This window comes from Panthera onca, chromosome A3 (genome assembly GCF_046562875.1).
Source record: "Panthera onca isolate mPanOnc1 chromosome A3, mPanOnc1 haplotype 2, whole genome shotgun sequence".
Taxonomy (NCBI): Eukaryota; Metazoa; Chordata; class Mammalia; order Carnivora; family Felidae; genus Panthera; species Panthera onca.
In genome coordinates, this window is record NC_138341.1 from 108,381,621 (window position 1) to 108,401,262 (window position 19,642).

At 42.0% G+C, this 19,642-nt stretch overlaps 1 protein-coding gene across 13 annotated transcripts in view; it reads right to left on the reverse strand.

Moving 5' to 3' along the window:
* Nucleotides 1-19,642, reverse strand: part of SHLD1 (shieldin complex subunit 1) — a 95,710-nt gene that overhangs the window by 61,189 nt on the left and 14,879 nt on the right. For 7 of the 13 annotated variants that reach the window (XR_009604184.3, XM_078444248.2, XM_060612603.3 and 4 more), the window contains 2 exons: nt 17,684-17,858; nt 16,568-16,752 (listed from right to left, as the gene is read on the reverse strand). Coding sequence is in view for 12 of the 13 variants with exons in the window: in XM_078444248.2 (XP_078300374.1) it covers nt 16,568-16,745 (178 nt within the window). In the remaining variant the exon portion in view is untranslated. The other 6 variants (XM_078444247.2, XM_060612649.3, XM_060612668.3 and 3 more) reach the window with 6 other exon arrangements.

Consider the following 19,642-nt stretch of genomic DNA (forward strand, 5'->3'; position numbering starts at 1 on the left):
AAAAAATTCTCATTTACAGCATTATGTAGATAATTCCAAATTTGTTTTTCCCAATTTCTAAATCTTGCCATTTCATACTTTTGCTCAGGCTGCTATTGCCTTGGACCTGTAGGAAGTTACCACATAATCTATATTCATGAAGTCCAGATTTGAAAGACAACATATTTCAATCAACTCATTCTTTGAAGAAAGAAGGCACAGACTTGGTCACAAAGACCAATGATCTTCTCATCTTCACAAAGTAGCTCAAATTCAAATTTAGGCAATTAGCTGAGAATTTATAGCCAGAGATAAAGCAGTGGGAAACTGTAGGGTACTTCTCAGATGCATCATGAAAGGAAAAATTCCACAGGCACCAGCTGAAATCACAAATGAGCAACTCCCTGTTTCTTATTATGACTATTTCTCTATATCTCATTAATAATATATTAATAATGTTATTAATAACTATGGCTGACAGAGCAACTTTAAAGCATAATTTAAAACTCTACAGGTTTAAAAGTACTGACAATAAATAAGGAAACTCTGAGGTCTAGTAATAAATGGTTATAAAAAATGTTTCCTCCAAGATCTGATTAAATTTTGTATTATTGTTCTTCTCTGGGGAACTGTAAATGTAAAATAACATGTTAATTTCTATTCCTTAAGTAATATTTCTCTAGCATCCTCAGAATGTAATAGCTTCAACAGCTACTCTTTTCATAGAGAATTCTGACATGGGAAATAAGATATCTGCTCTTTCCTGAAGAGATGTTATTTTCTTAAATGAGTTTGTTCATTCTATTTATTTGTTCTGTGAAGCTATGATACCTACCCTGCCTGATTTTGTTCCTCTTATTTTAAGTTTGCATATTTTATTTTCCCAAGTAGCCTCAACTCCCTGCATACAGAAATCATGTGCTCCCACACGATTTCATGTTTTATGTCACCCTCAACCTAGAGCATGGTGATAGATGCAAAGAGGACAATAAAAAAATGTTTCACTGACTGGTTGGATAGACCTCTAACAAACATGCCATAAAGGCGCCTGGCTGGCTCAGTCGGTAGAGCATGCAGCTCTTGATCTCAGGGTTGTGAGTTTGAGCCCCACGTTGGGTGTAGAGATTACTTAAAAATAAAACCTTTAAAAAAAAAAAAGCATGCCATAAAACACATTCTCACAGACGTGGCTCTGCTTAAAGCCACCTGAAATTAATGGGGATCCTTCACCATAAGATGATTTGTGGAAACTGCACGGAAGCCTCTTCAAATACAAATCAAAGCACTTTGCAAATGAGAAGGCATCCGTTGACATCTACATTTGCAATGAAGAGATTATATGAGAACAGGGTTAGATAATTTGCCTACAACTATACGCTGAGTTAGCAGAAAACATCTATACTAACAGCAAATTCTAGGAAGTAATTCTGTGGATACTTTGGGTCAGTATGAATCAGAATAACTTCCCTGTAAAGGCTCTGTGCCAGTACAAATCATTTTTTTTTTTTTTTTTTTTTTTTTTTTTTGCCCCTTACTGAGCACCATAAAGGGTAAGGCTTATAGTTGCTTCTTGAAAGGAGTTCAACAAAGAAGTAGAAGTCTAGAAACATCCACAGGGGACTACTAGCTATAACAGCAGCAACAGTAACGACCACTAGCCTTTACTAAATGTTCTAAGCTCTGTTGCCTCATTCAGTTGTCATGACAACCTAAGAAGCAGGCAATATTATCATTTTCATTCTACAGATGAAGAAATTGAACAACGCAAAGTGTAGCAACTTGCCCCAGGTCAGAATCAAGGTCAAACCCAAACCAGTCTAGCTCCAAAACCAAAAATAAGAATGCAGAATATGATCTTTTTTTTTTTTTTTTAACATTTATTCGTCCTTGAGAGACAGAGAGAGTCAGAGCATGAGCAGGGGACGGGGAGAGAGAGACACACACAGAATCCGAAGCAGGTTCCAGGCTCTGAGCTGTTTGTTAGCACAGAGCCCGATGCGGGGCTCGAACCCACGAACTGCGAGACCATGACCTGAGCCGAAGTCGGACGCTCAACCGACTGAGCCACCCAGGTGCCCCAGAATATGATCTTTTTAAGTGAAAATGATACAATTAAATAAGTAGCTTTAAGACAACTGGCTCCCATTGAGAAAATAATAAAGCTATCACCCTGCCTCACATTCTACACCAAGAAACACATTTCAAAATTAAAAAAAAAAAAAATTTAAACTGTAAAATTACCAGGAGATACCTAATTTATATAATCTTGGGAGGGAATGATTTTCTAAACATTATACCAAAGCAGAAGCATTGATGGATAAAATTAACTATGTAAGAATTTAAAATCTGTACAACAACAACAACAACAACAACAACAACGAAACAACACATTTACTTGTAGTAGCCAAAACTGGGACACAAACTAATGGCCATTAACAGGGGGACAGTGAAAAAGATTATAGTGTATTTGTACTCCAGAATACTACACAGACCTTTGGTTGAGCTATTAACATCTAAAGTTGATTGTGATAGAACATGGAATTTTAAAAGGTGAGTTGGAGGGGTGCCTGGGTGGCTCAGTTGATTAAGTGTCTGACTTCAGCTCAGGTCAACATCTCACAGTTCGTGAGTTCGAGCCCTGTGTGGGGCTCTGTGCTGACAGCTCAGAGCCTGGAGCCTGCTTCGGATTCTGTCTCCCTCTTTCTCTCTGCCCTGCCCCGCTCATTCTCTCTCTCAAACATAAACATTTAAAAACAATAAAAAATAAATAAATTTTTAAGAAGGTAAGTTGGAAAACAGTATGTTTTTGTTAGAGATTTCTGGTTTGCTAAAATCAAACACAAACAGAGACCAGACTTGAAAATTCCCTGAATGGACACAACCAGTTAGTCATACATGTAAAGTAAAGCTTAATTTAGTTTACTTTGCAAGATAAGAGAGGCTAACTTGACCTGGGACACTTCTTGGTTATGTGTCTGAAAATCATAAGCAAAACTTAAATTGTTCCCCCAAATTCATAGGAGGTAACCACTAACCAAACCCTTACATTTAAGAAAATTCTAATATTGTAACCAATTACTGCAAAAGCCAGTCACTGCCTCCACACTACATAAGCTGCTTTATAACAATATACCTCTGAGCTTCATTCTGTGATTTGGTTTGACCACTCCCAATTTGCAAAGTGTCTTTTTAGTGTATGCACAATAAACTAATTACTACTTCAGTGATTCATTGGTTTTACTTCTGTTTTCTTTTTTTTTTTCCCTGAACTTTGACAGGTTAAAAGCTATGCATAATCAACCGTACTAAAATACACACATTTACATGCACAGTTTACCAACACTGAGATATATATATTTACGGTACACTTCCCTAAAAATATACACAACACTACTGGTTACCACCAGGAAGTAGAAAGGGAGGGGAAGAATAGAGAATGTTCTTTTTGCTTCCTTTTCATCTGTGGTATTTTACTTTTTTTTTTTTTAATGTCTATTTATTTTTGAGAAAGATAGAGAGAGAGCACAAGTGGAGGAGGGATGTAGAGATGGAGAGGCAGACACAGAACCTGAAACAGGCTCCAGGGTCTGAGCTGTCAGCACAGAGCCCAATGCGGGGCTTGAACTCATGAATGATGAGATCACAACCTGAGCTGAAGTTGGAGGCTTAACCAACTGAGCCACCCAGGCGCTACCTATTTTACCTTTTTTAAAGTACCCATTACTTTGGTCATTTTAGAGAAAACAAATTTCAATCAGAGAGTGTATAAAAATTAAAAGGCAAAACTGGGATGAATTATTGCAAAAAATGCTAAAGAGTTAGTATTCTTGATGTATAAAGTACTCTTACGAATTAGTAAGAAAAGATGACAATTTTAATAGAAAACAGGCAATTCATAAAAAAGAAAATGTCCAAGAAAACACAGTATTTCTTTACACTATAATCAGAGAAATGCATATTAAAACAAAAGTCTTTTTCCCCCCCCATAATTAGCAAAGTTTCAAAAAATTATAATATTAGTGTTGAGAAGAGCCTTGGAAAAAATGGGTTTCTTCCCTTTTCTGGAAGGACAAACTAGTAATACATGTCAAAAAAAAGTTTTAATGTGATAGAGCAATTTTTCTTATAGGAATTTAGCTTGAAGAATAATTTAAGATAAATACATGGGCTTAACCAGAGCAATTTTTCTTATAGGAATTTAGCTTGAAGAATAATTTAAGATAAATACAAGGGCTTAACCAGAAGGATGTTGAACACAGCCCTTTATAACAACACCACATTAGAAACAATGAAAACGATCAAAGCTAGGGAATTGTTTATTGGTATAGCAATTTTTACAGTTGTTTCAGAGAAAAATGCAACTATTTCAGAGAAACACAAGAAAAAAAAAGAAAACAAAGAAAAGGTGAGCTTACAAGCATTTAAAGAAAAAGGGCCAGGATTTTTATGATGCCCAACAGATTTTTTGGTTGAAAATTTTCTTGAGATATTTAAGACTCCCATGCTGTGCTAGAGATCAATGCAGACAAATCCTGTGAACATTTCCCTACTTTCCCTCAATGTACTTCCAACTACAGAATACTGGCATTGATAAATCCAACGATCTTATTCCGATTTCTCCAGTTTACTTGTATGCATTTATGTATGTCTCTACAATTTTATCACGCATCTGGGTTCACCCATCCATGACCACAGTCAAGATACAGAACATTTTCATCATAAGGATCCCACGCATTGCCCTTTTAGAACCACAGCCACCTCCCTTCTGCCCACCCCAACTCCAAACCCTGACATCTACTAGTCTGTTCTCCAATTTCTAAAAATGTTTGCACTTCAAAAATAATGTGTAATGGACGACAGTACGTCAAGTTTTGGAATTCACTTTTTTCCCCATGAGCTGAATTCCCTGGGAGATTCATTCATCCAAGTTGTGTGTCTGGATGGTTCATTACTCTACTGCTGAGTGGTATTCACTGGCCATACCAGTGATGCACCACAATCTACTTAACGATCTCCTGATGAAGGATATCTGGGACATTCGAGTTTTCGGGTGTTAAGACGAGACCTGCTACGAACATTCATGTATAGGCTTTTGCACAAATGTGACTCTTCATTTGCCAGATAAATGTCCAAGAGTATAAATGCCAGGTGGTCATATGGTAATTCCATGTTTAGTTTTACAAGAAACTACTAAACGTTTCCCAGAGTAGCTGTGCCATTTTACACTCGCAGCAGCAATGCGTGAGTGGTCCGGCTTCTCTACCCCTTTACCAGCATTTGGTGGTGTTATCCTAGCCATTTCTGTAGGTATCGTTATTGTTTTAATTTGTACTTTCCTGATGGCTCCTGATGTTGGACATACTTTCACGTGCTTATCTGCCATCTGGATACCCTCTTCAGAGAAATGTCTCTTCATGTCTTTTGCCCATTTTCTATTTGAAGTGTTTACTTTTCTGCAGCTGAATTTTGACAGCTCTTTTATACTCAACATACTAGTCCTCTGTCAGATAACAGAATTGCAAGTATTTTCTCCTGGTGTGTACCTTATCTTTTCATCCTTTTTATGTGGGCTTTCAGAGACCAAATTTAAAAAAAAAAATTTTTTTTAATGTTTATTTATTTTTGAGAGAGAAAGACAGAGAGAGAGAGAGACAGAGACAGAGCGTGAACAGGGGAGGGGCACAGAATCTGAAGCAGGCTTCAGGCTCTGTCAGCACAGAGCCTGATGTGGGGCTCGAACCCACGAGTGGTGAGATCATGACCTGACTCAAAGTCAGAAGCTTAACCAACTGAGCCACCCAGGCGCCCCACAAATTTAATAAATTTTGATGAAGTCCAATTTATCAATTTTTTGGCTATGGTCTATTTCATTTCCATCATTTCCATTTAGGTTTTTTTATAACTTGTATTTCTTTACTGAGTTTTCTATTTTTTCATTTGTTTCAACAGAATTTATAACTGATTGCTGAAGTGCTTTTATGGTGATTGCTTTAAAATCCTTAGCAAATTCCAGTGTCTGATTCATCTCAGGATTGGTGTCTGTGACTGTTTTCATTCATGTTGTGATTTTTGGTTCTTGGTATGACGAGTGACCTTGGCGCTATTTAAGTCCTGTACTTTAGCACACATCCATCCTGTTCAGGTTTAGCACGCAGGTTGTGGCCTACTTTTGCATGGTTCCAATGACAGTTTAATTTTCAGAGCCTCTGCTGCTTATCTTGGTCTCCTTGGTTTATCAGGTACTGTTGAGGCTCCCATAGCACCCTGCTGGAACTGCCTGCAGGACTGACCCAGCCCGTGGGTGTCTCTTGGTAGGGGGTTGATCTCAGGCCCCCTGGGAAGAGGAGGTTTTCCAGATGGGCTGCTTGTTGTTGTGGGATTTCCCTTTTCCAGTGCCTCCAGCTGCCCCAGTGAATGTAAGAAGGTAGGGAGCAAGGGGAATCTCACGCCCACAAAGACAAAGGGGATTCTCGGCCCAGGTCACTACTTGAGTTGGCAGAATCCCCTCACTTGTGCTTGCGGGCCGCCTGGGTCTGGTTTAGCAGAGGAGTGAAGTCTCTGGCCCAATGGAGGAGAGTGCTTCCTCTCGCCGCTTACTATGATGGGTTTTGCTATAGATGCCCCCTTGTTGGGTGCTGGGCTCTCCTAGTGATGTGGGATGACCCACTGGTCAGTACTGTGGAGAAATGAGCCTACCCAGGCCCCTTCTTGTTGCTAGGTTGCAGGCTGAAATGCACCAAGTTCTGGTCACCTTCTTCTGGTGGGTGGGAGAACAGAAGACACTTTGCCTCTGTGTTGTTCCTTCAGTCCTGGGGCCTGAAACCAATTCCTCTTCTTTCCACTGCCCACTATTCCTTGATCACCTCTCATGTTTCCATGGTTTATAGTTGTACTTAGCAGAGAGTCATGGGTATGCCATCTTATCAGATCAGAAATCCCGAAAGATTTTTAAAATCTCATTACCCTTTAATGCTACTATAATTTCATCAAATAAAGCAAATTTAAATCCTTTGGTCTTATCTTTGCAGAAGAACGCAACTTTTTCTTGGCAAATGCACACGCAAAAAATCAGATATTATTTTTATGTTTACATTTTCACCTGCAATCAATCAAGCAACATAAATGAAAAGGTGTCCTCAAATTATATAATGCACTTGCAGTAACTAGACTTAACACTGGTGGCCTTAAGACAAGTTAGCGTCTCAGATTTCGAGTAAAAAAATCTCTAATAACTTGAAGTTTTATTTCTAGTAGGCACAAAAGTTCTGCAAAGAATGAATTATAAAGGCTTAACACATCTGGTACACTGAAATTCTTGTTCTCAGTAACGCTCAGGAATATGTAAAAAATAGTCACTAGAGGGCAGTAGACTCGAACGCTGCCCCATGGCAAGCAATTGCCAAGCACCATCTCCAGGATCTAGACCCGGAGCAGCTGTTTGGGTTTTGCTGGCTGAAAACACAGAATATTATTTTAACCCATTCTCCCTCAAACTCATGTTCTAAAATGGCATTGGCCCACGGGTAACTTCTTCATGTTTTCACTTGCACTGCGCTTAACATTCCCTAATGTTTTCGAAGAGTTCTTTACAGAAGAAAATTCTGGATCTAACGACTGAATATATTGCGAAGAAACAGGGTTAAATCTCTTGGCTTGTTTGTCGGTTTTTAGAATTTATTTAAAATTCCCACTCAATTCCATTATTTTGCGAGCAGGAAAATTCAGAATGCTATAAAATGTGATAAGAGTATAGTTTTCTTGGGGCACCTGGCTGGCTCAGTCAGAAGACCATGTGGCTCTCGATTTGGGCTCAGGTCATGACCTCATGGTTATGAGATCAAGCCCCGCATTGGGCTCCGCACTGAGCATGAAGCCTGTTTGCGATTCTCTCTCTCTCTGCCCCTCCCCTCCCCTCTCAAAATAAATACATGAACACTAAAATTTAAAAAACCCTGTGACTATAGGCAAAGTACACAGAAGTAAACAAGTCTCTTCTCCCATAGCAGGTGTTCTTGAAACTCAAAAGTGAGGAGCAATGAGAGATGTCACAGATGGCAAATAGCATTCTTGAGCCTTTGAAAAGAACTCTCCTCTTAAACTACTATCTCTAACGACTATTTAAGGTTATCTACAATTTGGCAGTCTAAACTAGAGAAGAATATTCTTCTATTTTCAGAAAAGGGATAGAAAAGTCACAGTTAGAAGTAGTCTGTAGAGAGGGCCACCTAAAAATAGAAGTTACCAGGTTGCTACGTGACCTTGGGTGATTTTCTTCATTATCCTGGGTTTTGACACTCTCTTGCAGAAAATGACACATCTGGGTGAGCTTGACAATTTTCAAACTGTTTGGCCCTGACATCCTTTCTTCCAATGACTGCTCATCTAGAAGCCTATGATGCAAATAAGTTGATATGGAGAGCAAGAGTGGAGAGTCCAGGGCCCCCATAAGTTCAGTCCTGACCTTATAGCTCCTAAAGGGATGCTTAGAACACAGTTTGAAAACCACCGGCCCAGGGGCTGTAACATTCTGTAATTCTGTGGGCCTTAGTCATATACACGGAGAGTTTATCCTTCACTGCTTGGGCCACACAATTAGGACGCACTGCTTCCTTCCAATAGTAGCAAGCAAAGAATTCAACATCCTGTTTTGGACCTGAAAATGAAGCCTACAATGGCTGAATCTGTAGAACTCACCCCAATGAGTGGTAACAAATCAGAAATGCACTGGCATGCAGGACACTCAAACTTTCCAAATAAAACCCATCAACTGGACATGGGATAGTAAGCACCAGATTTTGTTCTCTGATTTCTCAGAGAATTAGTTCCTCAATCTCCTTCTTTCCCTTCCTCCCTATATCTCAGGTCAGGTTTAAAGGGTGCTGGGTCATTAGCTGCTAGGATGGATGTTACTTCTAGGTTGGATGTCACCTCTAAGAAAAATGTCTTTACCATTATTTACATGTGTAGAATATATCCTGACTCCTATTTAAGATGGCAACACCACATTCAGAATTCTGTAATTATTATATATAAATTCTATTTTGAAATTTTAGATTTAAGAGCTTAAAGTTTCTTTTTTATAATTTTTTTTTATTAACGTTTATTTATTTTTGAGACAGAGAGAGACAGAGCACGAACGGGGGAGGGTCAGAGAGAGAGGGAGACACAGAATCGGAAGCAGGCTCCAGGCTCTGAGCCATCAGCCCAGAGCCCGACACGGGGCTCGAACTCACGGACCACGAGATCGTGACCTGAGCTGAAGTCGGACGCTTAACCAACTGAGCCACCCAGGCGCCCCAAGAGCTTAAAGTTTCTTATGGAAATAAAATTTTCCAGAATTACAAATAGATACCATAGGAATCATAGAAAGGAAAAAGGACACATTTATCTATTCTTAAATCGCAAATTCCTTGTATGAAATGCCTATATATTTATATAGGTTACAAAATGGTCTTTGAAGATTGGGATTTTGACAGATTCCAGAAGAAAAAAAAGAAGACATTAAATCACTATTTACTTTAGACATACAACTAGGGCTACCAGCTAGGGCTTTTAATCATCAAGACTTAATCATCAAACATTCAGTTTGTTGTTCACATGCAACCGGTTTTCTCAACAAATGCTCTTAGAAGTCAAAGTTTGAGGAAAGGGCTCAAAAAGAAACATTTACCAACTCCATATTGCAACGTCTAAGCCAAACAACTCCAGAGCAACTCTTTGTCCTGTATTAGAAGGCATCTAATAGAATGCATCTCCAGAACAGAGGCTGCAGAGGGCCCTGATGAGATCAGCCACCGATCTCAGACTTTTCTCAACCTATAGCAGTACACACAGAACTTCACTCCAGGAAACCCTGGTGACCTTGTTTTTGAGGGGTTTATCCGAGACCACTGACCATCTCACTTGGCACTTGCATTCTGTTTATGCTTTTCTCCAGCCCAGTAACAAAAGAGAAAGGAAACAAGTATCTAAGAGGCAGGGAATCCAAGCCCATCGCTAAGTGTGTATGGGGGACTAATTGACGGACTCAGCTCAACAGTTTCTGGAGTGGCCTGGAGCTGACCAGGAAGGAAGGAGCACATTTCAAGGACAGGAACAATGCAGCTGAGGCATTAAGGCCTGACTCAGCATAAAAACAAGCCCAACAGGAGTAGCAGGCCTGTGCTAATGCGTAGTTAGACACCAGCAGGGGCCTGCATTCGGCTGGCATGCACCTGTATGTTACCTGGTGCCTTGCCAGTTACTAAAATATTGCAAATACTGCTGAACTGGCTGTTAAATATCTTGAACAGGGGTGCCTGGGCGGCTCAGTCAGTTAAGCGTCCGACTTTGGCTCAGATCATGATCTCGCAGTTCATAGGTTCAAGCCCCGCATCAGGCTCTGTGTTGATAGCTCAGAGCCTGGAGCCTGCTTCAGATACTATGTCTCCCTCTCTCTCTCTCTCTCTCTGCCCTTCCCCCACTCACACTCTGTCTCTCTCTCTTTGTCTCAAAAGCAAATGAACATTAAAATAATTTTTTTTTTAATCTTGAACAAATGCTTTGGACATGAGATTATGCAGAGCCCTGACAAGGAGGCACAGGAGCCTTGTTTGGAGTTGGAAGGAAAGTGGGGGTGTACAATGATATCTCAAAGGGATTTAAATAGAGGAACGTGATGGAAATGCTGTTTCAGGAAGACCTCTTTGGCAGTGTGGCTCTTCTGTCAGATCTCACCAGGAAGAGAAGGGAGGGAGTTCTGCACTCCTATGCCTGGCTTAGGTGACAAGTTGTTGTTTGTTTTACTATTACTTCATAAGAAGTAGCTAGACAATGCTTGCTCAAGACACCAGTTCGAGACAGAGGAGCGGTGTTTATCTAGAGAGACACAGCCCAGACTCACCCGCTTTTGGGTACCCAGACTGAAATGACCAAGGCTTTGAGGTTTTCCTGACTAATACTCTCCGATTCTTATCAACTCATTTCCTAGAAAGTGCTCTGAACTCTCATGTCCCTTGCTGCTAATATCCTCCTCCAGGGCATGAACAGTGATATGGCAGTTGGGCATACGAGATTAGGGCAGAGAAGTGTCCATTAGGTTTAGCTCCTGGGCAAAATCACCAGCATCTGAGCAAGGGCGGGCTTAGTCTAGTGGGTAGTAGGGGTGAAGGACATGTGCCCAGAATTGAAGAACAATCATAAGAGGAAGTAGAATGGAATATGGGCAACCCCTTCAAAAAGCCTGGCTGGGAAGAACAGGTCAGTGATGGGCAAAGCCAGAGGCAGCTACATGGTGAAATGGGGGATCCTTTATAAAAGTTAGGCGTCAGCCCAGGTCCCTGTCCTTAAAACCTGGTTTTTCCAGTGGTCTCTGCCATCTCCTAAAATTGAGGCCACTCGTCCCTTGCCTGCTATTCTTCCAGAGGTTACAACTGTGATGCTGTCTCCGACCTTGAAGTTGGGACCTTCCCACTCACTGATAAGCCACCTGCACACTGCCTGCCACTTGCTGGGATTTCTGGGTACTCTCATTGCATTACCTGTTGCAGGGCTGTGCTCTGCTACCAGTAGGCTATTCTATACCATCACCGTGGACCCCATCTCCTTGCTAACTGTGTGTCTGAATTTTAACCATAGGTTTTGACAACTGGGCTAATTTGACTAAATCTTAAGGGTCTTAAGGGTCAGCTCCTGGCTCCTATTTCACCCAGTAGCTAGAGAAGCCAGGTCCTGGGTTCACCCTCAGACCTCTGTAAGCAACCTGCCATACTCCATCAGTTCTTGAGGTACTCAACCATATTCTGAGGTAAGCACAGGCTATCTAAGTGCAACCAACAGTAAGGGAGTACCAGGGCTGGGTGCAGCCCAATGCTGAGATACCTTGGGTGACTATCAGCTGGAAAACTTTGACTGTGTTCACCAATCTCTAGAAGATCAACTTCCTTACAAAACACAACAGCAAACAAGCAAGTCAAGAATGCAAGTTGGCTTGGGAGCTGGATATGTTAAAAAGCAGAGCTAGAATAGTAGCCATCAGAACACCAACGGAGACCAATGTAAAGGTAGGCCATGTCTCTGAGCAAACAACAGATCCAGAGTTATCAGAACTAGATTAAAATGTGGGCAAAATCTGCTGAAGGGCTGTGGGGGAGAGAATCTATAATTATAACTACCTATGAGCATGCAGTGAAGGGAAGGAAAGTGGATCTTACTTATACATACTTCTTTAAATTTTAGTTTTTAAATGTTTATTTATTTTTGAGAGAGAGAGAGAGGGAGAGCCAGGCAGAGGCAGAGAGAGAGGGAGAAAGAATCCCAAGCAGGCTCCATGCTGACAGTGCAGAGCCCAACACGGGGCTCTAGCCCATGACGAACCATGAGATCATGACCTGAGCCAAAATCAAGGGTCGGCCCTGTAACTGAATGAGTCACCCAGGTGCCCCAGATCCAATTTATTTATTTATTTATTTATTTAAGATTTTATGTATTTTTTTATTTTTTTTAATGTTTATTTTTGAGAGCAAGAGAGACAGAGCATGAGCGGGAGAGGGGCAGAGAGAGGGAGACACAGAATCCAAAGCAGGCTCCAGGCTCCGAGCTGTCAGCACAGAGCCCGATGCAGGGCTCGAACCCACAGACCGTGAGATCATGACCTGAGCCAAAATCGCGGCTCAACTGACCGAGCCACCCAGGCACCCCCCCACCCCGGGTCCTCCTTATAAATAGAAAATCAAAACTCAAGACCATAGACAGTTTTGAGAAACTGGAGGTGCAAGATGGGTCAGCCAAGAGCAAATCAGGCTGGGTGGTTAGGGCAGTGATTTCCCCCACAGTGTAGGACCGTCCACCTCAGCCATTTCACTGGCTGGTAATGGTCGGATTACCAGTGACAATCTTTCCTAAATTTACTTAGTAAAAATCTCTTTCTCACAAAAGGCAACTCTGAAATGTTTACAACAAAATAAATAGCTTCCCATGCTGTGTAAATTTCACTTAGTGAGATCAGAATTAAGTTCCTTTTGTGGTGGATACACCTGAGTGCATTTATTCCTGCCTACCATAAGCTATCCGCTACAAAGCTACTAAATATAAAGGTGGCTGCCTTCCATTGGATCCTAGTGTAATCCCTGCTCCCATCATGATATCTTTCGGATATCATTTCCACTCAGTTCTTGGGAAGCTCTAGGTGATCTGGTTCAATTTTACTTTATTTTATTTTATTTTTTAATTTTTTTTGAATATTTATTTTTACTTTCAAGAGAGAGAAAAAAAGAGTGCAAGCGGGGGAGGGGGAGAGAGAGAGAGAGAGAGAGAGAGAGAGAGAGAGAGAGACACAGAATCCAAAGCAGGCTCTAGACTCTGAGCTGTCAGCACAGAGTCTGACGCAGGGCCAGACTCACAAACTGCAAGATCATGACCTGAGCCGAAGTCAGACACGTGACTGACTGAGCCACCCAGATGCCCCGATCTGGTCCAATTTTAAGCAACCATAACAAGTATCGTGAGTAATAAATGGTATAGCATACAAAAGTACTGCAGAATGGTGGACTGCACCACAAAATTAAGATTGCTTTTAAATATGTAAGTCTGAATAAAATAGTATCAAAAACTTAATATTCCTCCCTAAAACTGCCCCCCTCCAAAAATGAGTTGTTTGCTGTGTCAAGCGAACAAACTTGCCTAGATTCATTTCTGAGCAATTCCTTATCTCAGTGATATCATCCATTTGGTTGTTTTCCAGGATAGAAAAAGCAACTTTTTTCCAATAAAAATGTGATTGAAAACAGTGCCTTTGGGCTCAGCCCAGCTCCGCCATTTATTAAGTAACACTGGGCAGGCTTCCTAATGTCTCCACATCTACATTTCCTTATTTATAAAATAGGGTTGCTTTCTACTTCTCAGGTTTGTGGTAAGAATTAAAAGTAGCAATCTTTGTGAACCACTTAGCATGGAGCCCAACAACAAAAAACCTGACAGGCAGCCAGGCTGCCATAAATGGGAGTGATCATTATTCCTGTATTCTAAGACATTCCGATGTCTAGCTCTGCAGGGAAAAGTAACCACAGAACCTTCGTTGGGGTAGTATATGCAAACCAACATTAGTGTTTTAAACACATGCTGCAGATCAGGAGGCATGGCCACAGGGAAGAAGGAGGAGATAAGATTCCCGGATGCTAGGAATGGCTCCATTTGGAAAGGTCAAATTGGGGGGTAGGGTGCAGAGGGGGGGTGTGAGAATGTGTAGGGGTGAAAAACATAAATAGGATGCATTTTAGGAACATCAGACAGACAGAGTTTCCCAATCTCTCTTCTACCTATCCTCGATTCCTGAAATTAAACCATTCTTTAAGGTTAAGGCTAGGTATTCTTAAATGAAGACCATCCCGGAAAAGCTGACACTTGAAGCTATTTGTCTCTGAGTCCAAGTTTCAAATCGTCTTTTGGGGATGCTCTGAAGGGTGACATATGAAGGCCCAGGGCACGTAGGAATGGGGTGGAGGCCCAAGCAAGGAGAAGACAAAGTGAGAACTGGGCCTCCAGTTGGACTGGACCCACTTGGGTTTGGGGTGCATGTGTTCTATCCTAGCAGAAGTGGCTCAGGATTTATATCACTGCACAATAGTTGATAACGCACTTTGCACACGTTAATGGCTGACAGTTGGGCCATGTCTCCATCAATTACACATTTTGACTTTTCTTCTGGGAGGCAGATGCAATCTGACAATCTCCTCCAACACGGATTGTGCTATGGGGCTAAATTCAGGCTTCACCTGATTCAGTGCTGCCTATGACTCCCACTCCTTATACATGGAACTTTCCAAAGTTACTCCTAACCAGCCTTAAGCTACATGTGTGGGCAGTGGAGAGGGGACCAGAGATGTTTTTACGTTGGGATCAGCTTCAGCCCTACCTCCATACAAGAATATCTCTTAATGAATGAAATACCAATAGCAGTTAACATTCACCCATTCATTCCTCATACAAGTATTTATTGAGTACCTGCTATCCTGGAATTTATATTCCAGGAGATGAATCAATTAAAGTCAAATCTAGGGTGCCCAGTGGCATTCCTGCCGAGGCAAAGAATAAAGCCAGGGAAAGGTACAACAAAGAACGTCAGCAGGGAGGAGGGTGGCTGGCTCTTAGAGGTGGGAGGCAGAGGCCCCGCCCAGTGAGGACAAGAACAGTAGGAGGTCAGGGCAGAGACGTGGCAGACCCAGGGCCCAGAGGGCATGGGTGCCATAGGACTTTGGCTTTTGCTCTGAGACAGATGAGAAGCCATGGGAGTTTTGCACCAAGGACTCACATGATCTGATTTGCATTTTTAAAAGGATCTTCTGGTAGATGTGTTGAGAAGAGAGTGTAGGAGGTCAAGGGCAGGTATGGAAAGAGCTGGTTAGGAGTTTGTAACAATAATCCAGAAGACAGGCAATAGTGGCAGCAGAGGGGGTGGCAAAACGGTTTAGATTCTAGATCTTACTCTGGCAGTAAAGCTGACAGTGATAGACTGGATGTGAGAGAGGTTGAGGATGACTCCAAAGTTTGGGCCTAAGTGAATGGATGGGTAAAAATGCTTTTTAGAGATGAGAAAGGGTCAACGAACAGGTGTGTATATACAAGGGGAAATGGACTGGGGAGAGGGTGGAGGAATTAGCAATTTGATTTAGGATATATCAAATTCCAGAAGTCTAACAGAAATCTAAGTGATGATGTCAAGTACACAGAGCTCAGAGACATTAAGAAACATGCCCCAAGTCCCAGAGCCAGTAAGTGGGAGAGCTTTGGGCCCAGGTCTGTGGACCTCCAGGTCTGGACTGGGCAAAGAATGGGAAAGACAAGGGCTTTACAACCAGAGATGGTCAGTAACTACGTCAACAATCATCATTAAGCTTAAATAATAAACTTTTTGGCAATTCAGTGAGGGAAACTTGTAGAAAAGTTGTTCCCCAAATGCAGAGTATACTCTATACGAGGAATACTGAGTGCCCTACTACTGTCACCTGTAACATTTAACAGGCCCACATTACTGCATTCTGAAGTTTTAGTTTTTATTTTATTTTTTAATTTATTTATTTATTCTAGAGAGAGTGTGCATGTGCTCATGCGAGTGTATGCAGGGGAGGTTCAGAGAGAGAGGGAGAGAGAAAATCCCAAGCAGGCTCCATGCTGTCAGCACAGAGCCCAACGTGGGGCTCGAACTCACAAACCATGAGATCATGACCTGAGCTGTAATCAAGAGTCAGATGCTTAATCCACTGAGCCACCCAGGCACCCCAACTTTCTGAAGTTTTAAAAGAACAAAACAAAATTCAATTCCACCCTCTCCCTGTTGAGCCTCTGAATGCAGTTGGATGGAGATGAGAAAGGTCCTCAGACAAAAAGGCCTCCAGGAAATAGCTCCTTGTGGTTACACCAGGGAGCTTGTCCTTTGAAGTCTCTCCCCACAGTTGTGCTTAGATAAGATGTTTTTCTACCCGAGACAATGAATCATTCCTCAGAGAGGTACTATTGGAAAAGAGAGAAACAAACAACCACATACCTGTATGTATGGGGGGGGGGGGGGGCGCGGGGGTGTCAGTGTTAGCTTATTTTAAACCCTGTTTCTTACCTGGATCTGCATCAGAAGAGCAAGGACTAGAAAGGGCTTCTACAGAACTAAAAGCCTCACTGTCGGCCTCTTGGTGGGGTCTCTGCAGCACATAATCTCTTATGTCATAAACTGTTGGCAAATCCAAGGCACTGCTCTCCTCGGACTGGCTGCCTGGAGTCGCTTCCTGGGTCGCCATAGTCCTGCTGTGGAAAAAATAATTCAACACAAGAGGCATTGCCTAAGAGGACGCCCCCATTTCAGTCACAGCTTGAAGGACTAAAGTCCCAGTGCCTTAAAGGCCAAACAATACTTTGGCCAGAATACTTTCCCATCAGTAACAGTCTTCCTTGTGCTTACTTTAGACCCAGTATTTGTTTACCATGTTTCTTCATCATGAGAAACAAACACTCTCGACACAGAAAGATTAACAATTTCAGCTGGAGAATAAACCGCATGTCTGATAAGGATGAAGCACTGTGCAACACGATAATCCAAGGACTACAAGAATATGTAATGAGAAGAGAGACTGTCTATGATGCATTACGTGGAAACAAGATTTTTAAACAATAGGTAGGGTTTGATCCAGACTTTATAAAATGCAGAATCATGTGTGGGGTGTGTGTGTGTGTGTGTGTGTGTGTGTGTGTGTGTGTGTAAGTGAGAAATACACATATCTATAGCTAGAAAAAAAGCATCTGGAAGGATAAATCCCAAATAAACTTCAATGGTAATTAATTCAGTGGTTTAATTGCTGACTAGTGAGATGATGGGTGACTTGTATTTTTATCTGTGGCCTAGTCAAACATGCATTCAGTCAATGATTTAACACGCCAGGCCCTGGGTATACAAAGGTGAATGTAATAGACCCTTCCTTCAAGTTGCTCACAGTTTGGGATGATGCAAACGCACCAACATACCATGTAAACACAACGACAAGACAGAGAAGAACCCAGAAAGCAACAGTAAGTTTTCTGGAGAAGGTCGTCTCCAAGCATGGGGCAGGCCAGGCCAATGCCTGGGGGACAGTGCAAATGCAAGTAGAACCAGCTTGGGCAACCCAAGTGCCATGGGTGCTGGGAGTTTAAAGTGAGAGTCAAAGAACAATCGCACATGGGTAACTGGGGAGAGACAAACCTTGTGGTTTCAGCTGGATGGCTGTGGGGCTCTTCTGTTCCCAGCTCTGGAAAGGACAGCGAGGCTTGGCTGTTGATAGCCACTTGGATGCACAAACGCTCCGGCTGAGCTTTCGAGACCACAAAGGTGCTTTATTGGGTTCATCACTTGGACATTTCTTGTCACATTGGTGTTCCTAAAAAAAAAATAAAATAAATTAAAATTAGGTGTTCCTCATCCTCCCTCCCCAGGTAGACCCCGATTTACTTGTGGGTACTGGATTCTCTGTTGGAAGGTTCTTTACAGTGCATTCAGCTCTGCCCACCTCTCTATAAAATAACTACGGGCCTGGGGAGAGCCTAAACCCTCTGCAACTCTCTGCCTCATAAATTTCTGTCATCAATAAATCATATTGTAGCCAACACTACGCGTCATGACTGCCGTGGGCCGCCACGTGCCATGCAGAGGAGTTTACACGGTCAGATCTGCAGATTTGGCAGCTGGATGGGAAATGACTTTATAGGGCTTCAGCCCAGTGGCCAGCAATCTTAGAAGCAACAGGAATTCATTCAGCTGCCATGGTCCTCGTGAGAGACAAGGAGCATGTGAACTAGGGTAGGGTAATCAAGAGCAGGGGGCAGATTAAGAACATATGTAGGAACTAAAATGAGAGTAGAACTTCATCACTGAACAGGTAAAGGGGCTAAAGAGAAAGAGAGTCAATGAGGAATGGCAGCTTTAATGACTGGGTTGCTTTATCTAACTGCGTTAGAGAAGGAATAGTTTTCGGAGGGGGTGGTATTCCAAATTATGGAATACTGTACAGCTGTTAAGATGACAGTTGGAACCTGAAAGATCTCAAAGACATATGTTTGAATGAAACAAGCAATTTCAGAATAACAGGAACAGTATAATAATAAGGGTAGATAACATTTATCCAGTGCTTGTTGGGTGTCAAGCACTGTGTGAAGAGCTTCATCGGCAATAGCCCCATGAAGCAGGCAATCCTACCACGACCCTCATTTACAATCAGACAGTCAGACACAGAGAGAAGTCGAGTAACTTGCCCAAAGAAACTTCATCTAGAAAATGCCAATCTGGAATGAACCCACCTCCCAGACCTCCCAGCCTCCTGTGTCTGCACAGCCCAAAGGACCACCCTATCAGGCAAAGATAGGGTGTGTATAAAAACATATCAACAGAAAAGCCTGGCAAGATTCTTCTTGTTTGAGGACAACGGTCGCATGCTGTTGTGGACATTCACCCATGCAGAGAGTGAGCCAAGAGAGCAAGCAGCTGATTGCTTCTGAAAGAAGCAGAGGGATCAAGGTTCCCAAAGAAGCAAGAACATCCTGTCTCTTCACACATATTACATTAGCCAACCAAGCCTGAAGTTTCATCAAACACCTCCGCCACAGGCATCTGTGTCTCTTCCTTCTCCCCTCGTGTTAACAAACACTGCTCTGGAGGCTTCTGGAAGGGAAAAAATAGTTCAGTGAAGGACAGCAGTACATCCTGCCTGCCTGAAAAGGAGCCTTGACATTGACCATCAAGCAAGAGTGTCATTAGTGATACAAGCAGCAGACTGATGTGATATCTGTCTTTCCTTTTAGAAATCACTGGTATTAAATGTCAAATGTATTCCAAACTGGGCATTTGAACAAAACAAAACAAAACAAAACAAAACAAAACAAAAAAGGAAGAAAGGAAGGAAAGAAAAGGAAGGAAGGAAGAAAGAAAAAAGAAAGTCTACTGAAAGGCAGAATCTGGTTTATTGCAAAGTAAGAAACTGTGCATGCAAAACATTCTTTGGAATTCTGAAGTTGCCCAGGAGAAAGCAAGTAATAGGTACAGATGAGACCCTTCCTATGGCCTGTAACCACCTAAGCTGACAAGTACGATGCAATGATTATCTCTGCCCTAAAACTTTTAACATGGGGTTCCACTTTCTTCTCCAGAAGAGCTTATTTTCCTCTCTTA